This window comes from Balaenoptera musculus, chromosome X (genome assembly GCF_009873245.2).
Source record: "Balaenoptera musculus isolate JJ_BM4_2016_0621 chromosome X, mBalMus1.pri.v3, whole genome shotgun sequence".
In the NCBI taxonomy this organism is placed as follows: Eukaryota; Metazoa; Chordata; class Mammalia; order Artiodactyla; family Balaenopteridae; genus Balaenoptera; species Balaenoptera musculus.
The window spans coordinates 18,140,518-18,156,479 of NC_045806.1; the positions used below are offsets into that span (position 1 = coordinate 18,140,518).

The 15,962-nt window shown below is 48.3% G+C and overlaps 1 protein-coding gene across 1 annotated transcript in view; it reads left to right on the forward strand.

Moving 5' to 3' along the window:
* The first annotated feature begins 3,768 nt into the window (after positions 1–3,768).
* The window catches only part of SMS (spermine synthase), a 46,869-nt gene continuing 34,675 nt past the window's right edge, over positions 3,769–15,962 (forward strand). Inside the window, exon 1 of the mRNA XM_036840949.1 lies at positions 3,769–4,076. Coding sequence (XP_036696844.1) covers positions 4,028–4,076 — 49 coding nt within the window. The 5' untranslated portion in view covers positions 3,769–4,027. The remainder of the gene's footprint in view (positions 4,077–15,962) is intronic.

A 15,962-nucleotide genomic window follows, 5' to 3' on the forward strand; every position in this document is an offset into this window, starting at 1 on the left:
CACTCTTCATCGCGGTGCGCGGGCCTCTCACTATCGCGGCCTCTCTTGTTGGGGAGCACAGGCTCCAGACGCGCAGGCTCAGTAATTGTGGCTCACGGGCCTAGTTGCTCCGCGGCATGTGGGATCTTCCCAGACCAGGGCTCGAACCCGTGTCCCCTGCATTGGCAGGCAGATTCTCAACCACTGCGCCACCAGGGAAGCCCCCAAGTTTTTTTTTTGAACAGCTGTTTTCCATTCTCTTGGGTATACAATACACCCAAGAGGGGAACGGCTGGGTTGCATGGAAACTGTTTTCCACAGTGGCTGTGCTCTTTGACATTCCTACCAGAAATCCCTCCACATCCTCGCCAACACTTGTTATTTTCTCGCTTTTAAAATGTATTTATTTACTTGTATCAGAGCCAGCCTCATGGCTTTATCTATTGGGGTTCACACTGCTTTGGGGTTTGGCAGCGGCAGTCTTCACTTTGCACTGGAATCTCCTGGGTTCTTATATATTTATTTTAACAATCCAACGCCTGAGCTGCACCTGGGTCCGGGCCCAGGCAGCAGCAATAGCTTTTAAAGCTCCCTAGGTGATTCCAGTGTGCAGCCAAAGTTGAGAATCATTGTATCAAAGATTCCAGGCACCTCTCGGTTATACGCTCTTTTTAATCAGAAATTTAAATCGTGTTTAACTAGCTAGGCCAGGCCCACATTCATCTGAGAAATGGTGGGCTAGTGATCCAGATATCTGTCAGACATTGTAACCCTAACAGCTAAGGCCAGTTCTTCTTTTTTTTTTTTTTTTTAAGAGAGGAAGTGATTTCACCACAGCTGCACACAGGGGGCAGGGAGGCAGAATGTCTCCTAGGGTCCCAAGTGAACTGGTGAAAAAGCAAAAAACAAAACAGTAGAACAAACGGCTACTGGGTAGCGCTTGTCCCTGCCTCTCCCCCACCTCTCTTCACAAGGGAGGTTTGGACTGCAGCCCAAAAGAATGGCCTGTGCATTCTTCCAGCTGGGGAAGTTTCCAGATAGCACCCCAACTACCCTACCACGGCCACTATCTTCTCCTTTTTAACAGAAATCTTTTCTGTTTTCCATCCTCTTCTTCCCAGGAGATAGTTATTGTTGCTAACTGTGCAGGACAGTGTGGCTCTTTCTCTGAGTTTTTAAAAACTGTTGCAGACGTGCAAGTTGGCCTGACTGCCAATAAGCAGATGGGCCCATGTGAATGTGAGTTTTGGATAAGAGTAATATCTAACATCGAGTAGGATTTTGCTAAGAGGTCACTTTTCCGCTCTAAGTATTGACTTCAGCTTATTTTCACTGCCCTCCAGCCACTCCCCCCCACCCCTCAGGAGCACCTGCAGTGGAACAGCCGTGTACCATGGGGACCCGCGGGGCATCACAGCGAGAGGGGTCAGGAAGGACCACACGTAGCAGTGGGGCCTGTGTCTGGTGCTTTGGGGAGCGTTTAAGGAAGCCGGGCGTCGCTCTGGATTGGATGCTGTCAGGAAGTAGGGGTGAGTCCTTATCAGGAGTCTTAAGTCATCTCACCCGAGAAGCGGGGAAGACCAGACAAAGGCTGGGATTGGTGAAGAAGCAGCAGTCTCTCCTAGGAGCCAGGACCCAGGGACGTTGGGTGGGTGACTTTGGTGGTTTGGACAAGTTCCTGCTTTGTCCGTGTTTTGACATGATTACGGAGTGGTCTTGTTCTTGTTCCGTCCCATCCTGGTCACAGAGTGGCCTTGTCTGATGTCAGGGTTCTGGGGAATTGTTTATGTTCAACAGGAGGGCACCTGGCCAGCTCCTGCTGGATGCCAGGTACTGCTTTTCTCTGTCTCAGGCCTCCTCTGGGCCAAGAGCAGACGAGGGCAGGCAAGAGGACATTAATCCATGATATCTACATTTTCACCACTGCCAGGATTTTGTTGATGAGGAAATGCAGGCTGGCGTTGGGTAAGTCTCTCCTGCTTTTTTGTTGCAGGATAAGTTGCTGAATTCTCTGATGTGGTAACAGTTGCACAGGATACACTGGTCAACTCTAACACAAGCAGTTCCCACAAACAAAGTGATTATTTGTCCTCTAACAGGCCTTGAAGCCAGGGGCCTAGATTATAAAACCCAGGCAAAGAGAACACGTTACAGAATCCAAATAGGTACCCACAGCCCAGTTGGAGGTATTTAAAAAGGCCTCAAGCCCTTGATTCCTGTCCATGTCCTACCTGTAACAGTCTCGCCAGGATTGTGTCATTGGTAGGTAATACAGGCACTGTGAACATGCTTAAAATTACCCAACAGTGCCGGCTCCATTTCAAGGCCCATTTATCTCTGATGCTATGCTAACATTATGAAGCGTTAGGGTTTTGTTGTGGCTTTCTGATTAGTTAATGGCAGAGTATCTCAGGGACTTTTATCTCCATCTATTTTGCACCTGCAGAAGCAAGGCGGGGCACTATCGCTGGTCACTGCCACCTGCCCTGGAGGACACAAGCTGCTGAGCAGGACCGGCTACATAATTTGCAGGCCCAGTACAAAATGAAAACACGGGGCCCCTTGTTCAAAAATTATTCACAATTTCAAGACAGCGAGAGCAGAAAGTTAAACCAAGTGCAGGGTCGTTCTGAGCCTGAGGAGGCCTGTGGAGCCTTGCTGCCCCTGCAGTGTGGCAGACAAGGACAACTGGGCTCCCGGGGACCTGACTCCGGAGGAATGGCCAGAACTGGAGAGCGTCCCAGGAAGCAAGCAAGAGCTGCAGTCTGAAGAATAGAGACTGAAGGCTGAGATAGCAGAAGAGCTATGGAAATTGAGGACCCTGGGATCCACAGAAGAAAGGAAAACATGCAGGGCAACAAACAGGTGGCCTGGGCTGGAGAAAATTAATGTGGGGGCTGAAAAGGGGCCCCGGTTCTTAACAGGATGGTCTATTAAAGGACACTTCTGAAGACACTGCCCAGTTCCTGTGGAAAGGTGAAGGACTCAGCAAAACAGCCACTAGGGACTGTTTGCAGGAGAGATTAAGCTTAATATCTAGGTTCCTCCTGCCCTTGTGGAGGTACAAGAGTTCACTGATCTAGACTTTGTCCAGCCATTACAGCAATTCCCGAGGAGCCTGGGAACGCCTAGAGAGGCACAGAGGACTGATGGGATGATGGAGGCATTTGCCCAGTGATACTGTCAGTGTCATAAAGAGGGCTTTAGTGCCCAGACACTGATGTTCTCTCCTTTGTCACATCTTGTTGATCACCAGCTACAACCCCGAAGTCAAAGACAAGCTCACAGCGAAAAGGTTCACTGCCACGAATGTAGACATCAGTGGTGGACGAGCAACTCTAGAAGCTGTAATTTCTCAAGTCAACATTAACAACGTTTTCCTCTCACTTGCTTCTTCCCCATTCCCATTTTTCGCAAAAACGTAGGCAACTAACTTGAATACCCAAGAGCTTTCTGTTCTGTGCCGAAACGCAGAGCCGGCCCTGGCTACAGATGATGGAAATGACAATTCTAATAGATTAAGTTGTAGCATTTGAAGAGTTAAGGAAAAGGCGGCAGTACTTTTAGACTCCAGGGTGGATCCCAGCATTTTATTTTCTTGGCTTGGCCAGGAAATCAGAGGGGCCTGGGCTCGGGGGGCCGGTCTGGGGGAAGTGCAGGGGGTGGGCCCCCCGGAAGTCGTGCTGCGTGGTTTAAACCTAAGGTGACCTAACGGATGGCGGGAGCGCCCGCCCGATCCTCAGCGCGGGGCGCGGCCATTGGTGACGCACGCCGGGGAGCACGGCGCCCACGTTTCCACCATTGCCTTAGCGCGGCCTCACACCCGGCGCTCGGAGTCCGGGGCTGCGGGCGTCCTCGCTTCCTCCCTCCCGGAGGCGGGCCCGACCCCGCCCCCGCGCCCCGGGTGGCTCCCGGCGGTCCCTCCTACCTCCTACCCTCGGCCTCCCCGGCGCGGCGCACTCCCCGCCGGCCGCAGCCTGACACGCCGCGCGGCCCCCCAGTCTCCCCGGCCGCCTCCCCCAGGCATGGCCCAGGGCCTCGCCTCACTATGGCAGCAGCACGGCACAGCACCCTTGACTTCATGCTCGGCGCCAAAGGTGAGGGCGCGCGCCCGCCACCTGCCCCGTCGCTCCCGCCGCCGGGCGGGTTGGGGCTGGCGGGGCCGGGCGGGGCGCGCGCCGCGGGCCGAACAATGCGGACGGCCGCGCGGCCCCGGCCCCGGCGCTGGCGTCTCCCGGGCTGCCGCTTGCACCGGCGCTCGCGTGGAGGCCGCGCTCCTGCTCCCGCCGCGCTCCGTCCCGGCGGCAGCGCGGGGCCCGGGGGGGCCGCGCCGGCTCCCTCCTCGACCCCGACCGGGCCGCCGTCCGGGGCCCGGGTCGCCCACCCGCGCCCTCCTCGGGCTCGGCCGCCCCCGCCGGGGGTCCCCTCGCGCCCTGGGCGCAGGAGGAAGAGTCCGGGTGGCCGCGGCCCCCCCTGGGGCTTTCCCCGTTCCCCGAGGCGGGTAAATTCCCCCGGGGGTGGGGGCTCCCCTCGTGCGAGCCGGGGCTGGGGCAGGACCGCGCCGCGCTCGCAGAATTCTCAGCCGACTGCGTAGGAGACAGATCCCCCGGAAAGGGACGGGGCACGGGAAAAGGAAACGATGATTATATTATTATTGGGGGGGGGGGTGGGGGGTGAAGTCCCAGCGCGGGAACTATAAGTCTCCGAATCGGGGAGGCTCGGGAGACTGCGAGCCGGCCAGAACAGAGGGCTGGGAAAGTCGGGACCGACTGCAGAAATTGTGGAGAGGAAGGGTATTTTGCGTCCTTTTTTCCTGGGTGCGTCTAAGGGGGAGGGGGGAGGGGTAGGACTGCTGGTCTTTTTTCTGGTGGATTTTTTTTTTTTTTTTTTTTTTTGCCGGGCCCAGCGGCATGCGGGATCTTAGTTCCCCGACCAGGGATCGAACACGTGCCCCCTGCATTGGGAGTGCGGAGTCTTAACCCCTGGACCGCCAGGGAAGTCCCTCTGGTGGCTTTTAAACCTGTGAGTGCCGCAGACTTGAATCTGCGCTTCCGGTTTGTCCCACTTGGAGCGTCTCACCCAGGTCTTGCTTTTTCAGTGTCTTTCTCCAATTGGCTGGAGCCACCTTTTCTGTTACCATTGAAAACATTACTTTCACACTTTCTTTCTCCCCTGCCCCTTTTTTTAAACTTCTGAGTAATCACTTTGCATTTTCTCCTCCAGTTTAAAGGATTTTCGAAGGCATAAGATGAGGGGAAAAAAAAAAGACCTCAGGGATTTGGACAAGACCTAGTTTTGTGTCCTGTGTTGATTGGCTCTGCTTGTGACTTTGGCTTTATTTCTCAACCTGTCTGAGCTGCTTCTTCCCTGTGGTAAAAAGGGGGAAGGGTAGGGCGCACTTCGTTGGGTACCCCCATCCCCCGGGGCTTTTAATGTTAATGGAGTTGCTGGAAAACGCTACAGGGTTGTGAAGTAATATCAGTGTATTTGGGTGGTGGGGAAGTGACTAGGAGAAAAAGCATTTCTTAGTTCCCTCCTTTCTTAGGTGAGGCTGGAGGGAAGGGAGGCGGCTGGGGAGAATCAGGAGATAAAATGGTGATTGGAGCCGGCTGAAAGGTTTTCTTGAGTAATTAGCCTGCCAGTTTCACTGGCAGGGTGAGGCTTGAGTAAGAAATAGTGGTTCAAGGCCACTCAGCTGCTGAGTTGAGTTTCTGGTGGCAGTCTTGTGTGAGCGCTCACCTGTGCTTATTGAGTGTGGGTTTTCCAGGCTCTAAGGAGGGTAGCGATGAGGCCGGAAGATTCTGGCCCTTCCCTCAGCCTGAGTGTCCTTGCCTGAAGCCTTAAACAGCTTTCAGCTAAATTCAGGTGTTGTCTGTTGAAATGGTTGCTCCCAATGGACTTCTGTATTCTGTTGTAGAAGCCGGGAAAACCTTCCCTTAATTGTATGAAGAAAAAGTGAGAGAACTTGAACGTTTTGGGCAGGCACCGGCTAGGGAGGGAGAGAGAACCATGGACGTGCAGTTTGGAAGGGAGCAGGAGAAGCTGGCGGGCTCGAAGTTGGCGAGGTGTGGAAGTGGCATCTAAATAATTTAGTCGTGTGAAGAGAAAGTAAAAAATAAAAAAATTGAGAATTCCCAGTCACTCTTTTTTTTTTTTTTTTTTGCCTGCGTTGGGTCGTCGTTGCTGCGCGCGGGCTTTCTCTAGTTGAGGCGAGCGGGGGCTACTCTTTGTTGTGGTGCGCGGGCTTCTCATTGCGGTGGCTTCTCTTGTTGCGGAGCACGGGCTCTAGGCGCGCGGGCTTCAGTAGTTGTGGCGCACGGTGGCATGTGGGATCCTCCCGGACCAGGAATCGAACCCATGTCCCCTGCATTGGCAGGCGGATTCTTAACCACTGCGCCACCAGGGAAGTCCCCCAGCCAGTTACTCTTAATTCCCAGATTGTTGATCTTCAAGATGAGAAAGTTTTTTGTTTTTTGTTTTCAAAGATGAGAAAGTTTTGATGACAAGGTGAACATTCTAGAAAGAGATCCTAAGGGGACATGTATGTATGCATCTGTATTAGATCTTGAGTCCCTACAGAACTGTTTTGGGAGTAAGAGGACCCTGATTCTTATTGTATTCCCCCCATCACTTGATTTTGGGGGGAGGCATGATGCCCTTGCTGTCTGTAGGTATCCACCCTTGTAGAATAAGGGGATCTGGCTAAACTAGGATCTGTTTTTGGTTTTCATTAAGGGGCACTTGGTGAGAAGTCTACCACCTGTGAGGTCTTCAAAAACATTTATTTTAATTGATAATAATGAGTCAAAAGGCATTACTCTTGGCATGTGAGTATTGGATGTGACTCAAGGGTGAGTCAAATGCCTGTGGAGCCTGGAATTATGTTCTTTTTCTCATTTGTCAGTAATCCTTCCTCATGCTCCAGTTCCATGATGTGATTTTAATGGAATTAAACTTGAACCACTTAGTTATGTTATGTTGCGATTCTGTATAACTTGGTTACCAGTGCAAGCCAGCTAGTACCCAGCAGCCACTGGGCCACTGAGGGCAATTATAGGTTGGGCCTGGCGGTGCCTGTTTAGTTCTGGCTGATGAGGTAACTCAGGAAATTTTAATTTCTGCTGAAAAAAAATCTCACCTTTGATCCTCTCATAAGTGAAGTATTGGACTGTGAAGGCTCTTGAGCCCAGAAAACATTTTGTGACTTCTCAGCCTGAGGCTAGCAAGAATAAACATGTCCCACATTAGTATAGCTTAAGCATCTCTGGGCAGGTGGAGGACACGTGGTTTGTTTATGCTAGGCAGCCAGCGAGTGTTCTGCGTAGACCGAGTGAGGTACGCACGACCTCTGCCCACCCTGGAAGGGTAGGGTTGCAGTCTTCCTTTCCATGTCCATTTCTTCCCCGGGCTGGGAGTGTCTTTGAAGGGTGACCTCCAGGGTCTGTATCCTGGACACAGTTCTGATACATCATAGATGTTTGAGAAGTACTGGTTAAATGGACCTGATTGATGTTATGATAAAGGTGGAAAGCTAGTTCAAGTCCACTAGGGGAAAACAAGGCACACATTTACCTTTAGAATTGAGAGGATGGTTCCTGAGTGAGGAGATGTGACTGATGCTGTTGTGTCTGTCCTTTGGATCACTGAGTTATAGTTTACGTAGGGAAACAGAGTGACTTGTGTCATTCAAATTAACAAATTAGTTTTATAACAGAAATTTATTTAGTAAATTAAGGACACGGGAGTTCCCTGGTGGCCTAGTGGTTAGGATTCTGGGCTTTCACTGCCATGGCCCAGGTTCAGTCCCTGGTCGGGGAACTGAGACCCCACAAGTGCGCTGCGCGGCCAAAAAAAAAAAAAAACCCAAAACAAAACAACAACAAAAAAACCATAAGCCTGCTTGGGAATTATGGGCTTAGCTGAAAAATGTTGAGGGTAAGGGTTCTTAAGTTGTGTGCCTTTGGCCCTCATTGGGGAAGCCTGTGGAGCGCTTCTCAGAATAAGAATTTTAAATGCATAAAATAACCCATTTATTTAAAATAACATTCTCAAAATAAAACCCCTAATATGTGACATAGTAAATAGTAATATGTGCTTCTTTCATAACATATTAAAATACAGTCTAGCTGCAGGCCTCATAATTTCCAAATTTCCGTAATTTCGGAGTAGAGCCGAGAAAATCAGTATTTCAGCTGTCATTTGATCAGGAAAAGCTGTGCTTCTGTTGTGACAATGGCCAGGTAGTTGATAATGTGTGGTTTTACAAGCATAATTGAAAAAAATGCTAAGTTTCAATTAGTGAAAATAAGGATGTATACTTTTTGCCATCCATGTTCACAGAGCCCCTGAATTGTGTCCCCTGGCCCTTGGGAGTCCATAGACCCCAGGTTCAGGCCCCCCAGGAGCTGGAGAGAGAACTGGGACTGTCATTTCTCTATATTGTTCCTTTTGGGAGGAGGTTTCCACTCAGGCCAAAGCTGTAAGCAAATGTCCCCACTTCTTCAAAACATCTTTTTGAAAACAAAAAAGCCAGTGTTTACTAATTGCTTCCTGGGCTACGCATTGCCCTAAGCGCATAACACATTATTTTATGTAATCCTCACAACAGCCCTATGGTGGGTTTTATCCCCATTTTAAAGATGAATAAATAGGCCCATTGAAGTTTTTCTCCTTTTAAGTGGGCTACCTGTGATTCAAAGCCCTGTCTATTTGATTCCAAGTCCTTTGTTAATTCCACAACCATGAAGCCTCTTAGTTAAGGCAATGGCTGCGTGTCCCGCCCCCCCCCCCCGCCCCCCCCCCCCCAGTTTATCACTATATGGAGACCTTTTTTGTCTCTTCACCTTGGGAGGTGCTACCAGCATCTAGTAGGCCAGGGGTGATTTTAAACATCCTACAGTGCACAGCATTGACAAGCCAACATATCTGTGGTGCTGGGGTAGAGAATCCCCGGTGTAAGTTCTAACCGGGTTGTTGCAGTGATCTGGATGACAAATCATCAGCAAAATTTCCCTGGTTCTTTTTGGAAGTGTCCGTGGTGCAGGGAAGGAGGATGGGCCTTACCTTCCCCTGAGGTTTGCACTGGGGCCAGTTAGCACTTCCTACCGAGCAAAGCCTGTGGCTTCAGGTGACCCCCCCCCCCATTTCCTGAACCATCTTGGACCTCTCCACCAAGCTCCCGCTCTTCCATGTATTTATTGAGCTCCTTTCTGGCGGAAGCATATCATCTTCATGTACTTAATTAATTAATTAATTTAACATCTTTATTGGAGTATAATTGCTTTACAATGTTGTGTTAGTTTCTGCTGTATAACAAAGTGAATCAGCTATATGTATACATATATCCCCATATCCCCTCCCTCTTGCGTCTCCCTCCCACTGCCTTCGTGTATTTTAAATTTATTTTATTTATTTATTTTGGCTGCATTGGGTCTTCGTTGCTGCGCGCGGGCCCTTTCCAGCTGCGGCGAGCAGGGGCCACTCTTCGTTGAGGTGCGCAGGCCTCTCATTGCGGTGGCCTATTTTGCTGTGGAGCACGGGCTCCAGGTGCGCCGGCTTCAGTAGTTGTGCCACGTGGGCTCAGTAGTTGTGGCTCGCGGGATCTAGAGCGCAGGCTCAGTAGTTGTGGCGCACGGGCCCAGCTGCTCTGCGGCATGTGGGATCTTCCTGGACCAGGGTTTGAACCCGTGTGCCCTGCACTGGGAGGCGGATTCCCAACCACTGCACCACCAGGGAAGCCCACCTTCGTGTATTTTAAATAGCTATAACTATAAGCATAAAACCTAAACAAGTTTTGATTGCATCTAGCTTTTTTGTTCTTTTGTTCAAGAGTAGAAAAAGCTTTCTCCCTACCCCCTCAGCATTATGATTGTCCCATCACACTTTATCCACCACTGTGATAGAGAACACCCACACCCGCTTTAACGATGAAACCTTGGGCGGCTGATGAATGGGAAAATGCATGCGTGGGCCCCACTCTAGACTGACTTGAATCACAGTCTTTGAGGGGAGGGTAGTACCTGGAATTTACATTTTTAACCAGCTTTCCTCCCAGCAATTCTGATGCTGATTATATGAGAACCAGTATAATAGGATCCTCATTAAAAACAAAAAACCCCCGTGTATCAGAAACCTTCGAGGCACCCATCCACGTCATTAAGTCCTATGGATTCTACCTGCTGCCCTCTCAGATTCCTTGCTCACCTTTTTCCTGGCTACAGCCCTTGGCCACAGTCTCCGTACTTGTCTCCCTCCCTTGTTTGGGAAGGGCTCAGTCAACAGAAACGCAACAGATCCCTGTCCCTTTTCCCATTTAAAAGCCCTCCTGTGAGTCCTCATTACTCTACAGATGAAGTTGAAACTCCTTATCAGCACTTCCAAGGTCCATGAAGGTCCATTTCTACCCGATTCTCCATCCTCACCCAACACACACTTGAGTCTCACACTCCTTGTGCTTCCAAGTAGAACCTGGACTCAGAATTTTCTAACAGCTCTGGGGAAGGTATTTTTCTGTGTGACGTAGGTGTTCTCTCATACCTTAATTGTCTTTGAAAATGTTTTCTGGATTGCTTGGGGGAGGTCCCTTGTTAGAGTCTGCCTACATTTGGCATGCTCCTTTGCTTTGTTGGGATTTAAAAAAAAACTCCCTTTTCCCCAACTCTGCAAGATTCTTAATTGCACTGATCATGCTCTATTTGACCCCAGGCTGAATAATTGCACATTGCTGGGAATTCATTTTGTGAGCTTGCCATTAAAAAATTGTGTAAACCTTAATGGTTTTTTAGAATATAGTTCCGCAGTTATACCTCTGTCTTTAAACCTGTAGAGGTGGTATATGGTAAAATTAGTTTGTGCTTTATATCAAAAAGCCTCATCTAGTTCCTACTTGGTAGTTCTCTATTGTTTTAAATGCTTTGGAAGGGATAACAGCTGTTTAAGAAATTGATTCCATAATCCAGGCATTTAGGAACAATCACCCCAGCTAACAAGGGAGGTATTTTTTCAAGTAATCTGAAGCTCTGCAGGTGATGTTTCTTAAAAAGAGTGTTTTCCAATTTAATAAGCAACTGGTAGATGATTTGTCTTTAGGGTGTTTTGTCTGTTTTGTTTTTGTGGGGGAAAGCCAGTTTTGTTTTGCACTGGAGGAGTTACCAATTTGGAATCTTTGTATCCTCTTTTTTTTTTTTGGCCTCCCTGCCTGGCATGTGGGATCTTAGTTTCCCCACCAGGGAATCAAACCTGTGCCCCCTGCAGTGGAAGCGCTGATTCTTAACCACTGGACCACCAGGGAAGTCCTGGAATCTTTGTATCCTCTTAATTGTATAATGAAATTGGCCATATTTGAATCAGCATTCAAAGGCCTTCCCTACCTTCTTGGGAGGTAGACTGAAGTGCTGTGGTCTCTCATAGCTTTGAAAAGTTAGAGCTTTTGGTGTTGGACTTGGGACCCTGGGTAAGATTTGGCATTATGGGCTTTATAATTTGAATTGAGACCACCGTGTTTATACTAACCCTTGGCACGTAAGGATTAGCTCGAAAGTTACTGGATTGTGGTTGGGCCTCTGTTTAAAAACGTGTTCAAGAAAGCTATTATTGAGTTTAGTTTTTGGAGTCACGCATGCTCTGCGCGTTTTAATCCACCATTTCACTGCAGTTGTAACCTAAGCCTGCTGGTGTGTGCTGCGGCTCCAACCACCATTTCATGGTAGTTTAATTACAGGCTCAGTTCTTTTGAAAAGTCAGGAAACCTCCTCAGTTGAATTCTGCCAGCCAAGTATGTAAACCATTGCACAAATGCTCTTTTAAACCCTTACGACTGGGCATTTTTCCAGACCCCAGGAAAAAGGCAACTCTGGAGCCCAAAGTTGTGGTGGGCCTGCAGTTCGTTAAACTGATGATGTCACCTGTGTTCTGGAATGAGCCCCTGAGTTAGTGGCCGCACTTGTGATCAAAGGCATTCATGGGCTAAGCGGCAAAGTCAAAAGGAGCTGGTAAGAGCCAGGAGCATGTTCTGGGTTCCTGAGCTGACTTGACCCTCTGGGTAGTTTCCCATGTACCTTAATTTCGCCCTTTGCGTGAAGGCACCAGTGATACCAATATCCCACACACTGTGTTGTTGGGTGGGATGTCCAATAAAATGTTTGGAAGAGTGTCAAATGATACATAAAACACTTAACACTAATTGCAGTACTTAGCGCTGAGTACTTTGAAATTGTGCCAGTGGGTAAAGATGATCTGTTATAAAGAGGTGTGAATTTCACTTACTGAAAGATAAGGAAAGTTCTGCTGGCAGAAGAAGAGGCAGAAAATAAAGGGTTGGCATGTGATTTGAAGGTTGGTCTACTTAAAGGACCTCTCTAAGTTACTAAAGCAGAATTTTATGAAGACATTTTGATTTTTAAGATAACACTTCCATGGGTTTGTGTTGCATGACTGTTTTCCCTGGAATGGAAATTTCTCCTGTGAGAATCCTGAGCAATTTCTAGGATACTGTTACATTTAGCACCAAATTGTCTCTCCTGAAGGACTGCAGATCACAGTGGTCAAGCAAGACCGATAGGATAATGGGCATTCTGAATTTCTAGAAAATATTAGAAGATTTCTCAAACTGGGTTCAACATGGGGCCCGTTCTCTTTTTTTTATTGAGGTGTTACTGACACATAATATTGTATTGCAGGCTACAACTAATTACAACATCGTAATTCGATACTTGTATGTGTTGTGAAATGATCACCACAATAAGTCTAGTTAACATCTGTCACCATCCATAGGTTGAAAATTATTTTTTCCTGTGATGAGAGCTTTTAACACCTACTCTTAGTAACTTTCACATATGCAGTACGGTATTAAAACTATAGTCACCATGCTGTACATTACATCCTATGACTTACTCATGGGACCCTTTTTCTTAGAACCAGTGCCATGGATCACACTTGGGGAAACAGTAGTGGTGTAGGTTTTATAAATGGTTTAACACTGAATTTTTGAACTGTTTAATGCTGCAGCTAAGTGGCCCAGTTGGTCTGGGGTTGTGAGGAAGGGGATCATGGGCCTGTCAGTCCAAGTGTTCCTAAGTGGGGTTTGTCTAGGTTGGAGAGAAAAAGAGCTTACTATCAGTTTATTCCCTTTGGAATATGATAGGTCTTAAAAAAAAAAAAAAGGCATTTTGTGAATGTTTTTTGTTTGTTAAGAGTTCCCATGTAATTTTTTTCTTTTGATGAAGGATATGGCTTTGCTTGAAGAAACTCCAGAAGCTGTTCAAATAATGGTTTATGCATTTGTCTTTTTACATGTTTTTGTTTAAGTTATGTGCTCATTTTAGACTACCTGCAGGGTGTAGGGAAATAGAAAGGGGGAAACCCAGATCTCTCATCTTATCACAAGTAGATAACCTGTTGATGTTTTGGTGTCTGGGACAAATGGCTTATTGTCCCATATTTAACTAATCAGGGGGCAACACAGTGTCATGATTAAAAGCACTGGATCTTTGGAGCCCGGCTGCTTGAGTTTGGATCCTAGCTCTTAGCTCTACCACTTACAAGCCTTAAATGTGTATGTAACCTTGGGCACATCTTGACCTCTAGGCCTTATTGAGACATCCTTGTCTCCTTACTGATAGCATTCAGTCTATTACCATTAAGTAGGATGCTGGTTGTACGTTTTTTTTTAAAATTTTTATTTATTTATTCATTTATTTTTGGCTGCGTTGGGTCTTTGTTGCTGCGCGCGGGCTTTCTCTAGTTGCGGCGAGCGGGGGCTACTCTTCGTGTGGTGCACGGGATTCTCATTGCGGTGGCTTTTCTTGTTGCGGAGCACAAGCTCTAGGTGCGTGCGCTTCAGTAGTTGTGGCTCGCGGGCTCTAGAGCGCAGGCTCAGTAGTTGTGGCGCACGGGCTTGGTTGCTCCACGGCATGTGGGATCTTCCCGGACCAGGGCTCGAACCCGTGTCCCCTGCATTGGGAGGTGGATTCTTATCCACTGCGCCACCAGGGAAGTCCCCAGTGTACAGTTCTGAGTTTTGACCAATGTATACTGTCCTGTGAACACACCACTGTGAAGATGAGAATATCTGAGAGGATTTTTAAAGCAGATACTTGAATGATTTCAAACTGTATTTGGAGTCCATTTTCCTTATCTTCCTCTTTTAGGTTTAGGGGTCTGTCGAGAAGACCAGAAAGCTGGTAAACTGCACAACCCAAGCCTGGCTCATAGGTTCTGTGACATGAGAGTCTGGGGTTTTTGGGAAAGGATACCTGCATTTATGTTTCCCCTTGCAGGGAGCTGCAAACGGATCTGCCAACAGCTTCGGGGCCATCTTCCCACTGAGCGCAGATCTCTGAGAGGGGGAGTCGGGAGGAGGGGTGGGGCCTCTGACCTGGATGGTAAATGGGAAGTGTGCATGGAGGAGGCACATCAGGGGGCTCTGGAAATTCCAGGGTCTGGGGAGTGGGAGGTGGGATGGAAGGAGGCTGGGTTTTGGGCCTCACCACTTGGGCATGGTGCAAGCATGGGAATAATTAACCACCTGTTGGAGCTTAAATTGCCCGAGCTTTGTGGGAGAGAGAGACCTAGGAGACAGTACAACTGGGGGGGGTGGTCCTTGATGGTGAAGTGTGGCATTTCCAGTGCATATAAAGATAACGTTTAGCAAGAATAGAAATTCATCTTCTAATTTTATAAGCCAGGTGCTGCTTAAATGTGAGAGAGCAGAGAGGAATGCAGCCACCTAATTTTGCAGAGGGGACTAGTGTGGCTCTGGCCCGCAGCTGGTGCAGGGTGATGACCCTGCAGCGGCAGAGACTTGGCATTGTGTAGCTTAAAGCCCTCATACTTTATGTCCAGAGTTTTCTTAGTTGAAGTGTTTGAAGTTGGAAAAGACTTAAAGGCACAAGTCATGGTCACGGGGTGGAGAGTCCCAGAGTTTTTCTGGAAGTGTGAGAATTGCTTATTTCCTGAGGGCAGCCTCTCTAGTGGAATTCACTTAGTTAAGGAGGTTACAGTATTTTAGCCTCTTGAAGCTGAGGAAGAGGGAATCTAACTGAAGCAGGGCGCCTGGTATAGATTTTTATTGGGTGGGACTCTCTTTTCTACTTGGGCTAGTAAGGTTGGGGGGCACAGCTAATCTACTTATGTCCACAGGGCTGCCCACCTGATGGGTAATGATTAAATGGCAGTGCCTGACTGTGAGGGACGGAGGGCTCGAACATTGGTGCTGGCTTCCTTATAGGAACCCTGTGAAGTGGTGCCTCCATTTTATGTTTGATGAAATGAGGTCTGTAAGTGAGGCCAGTGAGTTTGAGTGGTGCAGAGAGGCTGTGGTGGGGGACTTGTGGGAGAAGCTTCAGGGGACCGTTAAGGGGGATCTTAAGTGGCAGAGGGGTATTAACCATTGGTGGGAAGGAGTGGGGAAGTCTGGACAGTGTGGTGAGCATTTGGGTGAGAGGCAGGTTGCAGCTGGATGTACAGGTTTGGGATTCGGCTGTCTGGAGCTGATGGCCAGGGTCAGAGGAATGAGGTTCATTCTCCAAGAGAGGCCTATAAATGGATCCCTGGGACAAAATGAGGCAGGGAGATGAAACCTTGTCTTCCCTTGTCTTCTTTTGACGGTGGTATATTTAATTTGGACTAGACCTCCAATAGACCTCCAAGTTGATTCTTCTTAAGTTATTGTTGAATAAACACACACAAAGTGGGCAGTGGTCTGGAAACGAGGACACTGAGTTGCCCATTGGACAAAGGACACATTTGCCCTGGGACAGGTCTCTGTGTTTCTGAGCACTTTGGAAGGCTCTGAGTGCTTCACTAGTTGCACATCATTCTTGCCTGGGCAGAGTTTTCTAAGAAGTTGTGCCAAGCAACATTTTATTAGCCTAGTTTAGATTACCATGTCTACCTGAAAGCAGTGTGCTTTTATATCTCTTTTAGCATTGAATCTATTTTCATATTTTCTGATTCATAGGCACTTAGACATCTCTATTTTGTGT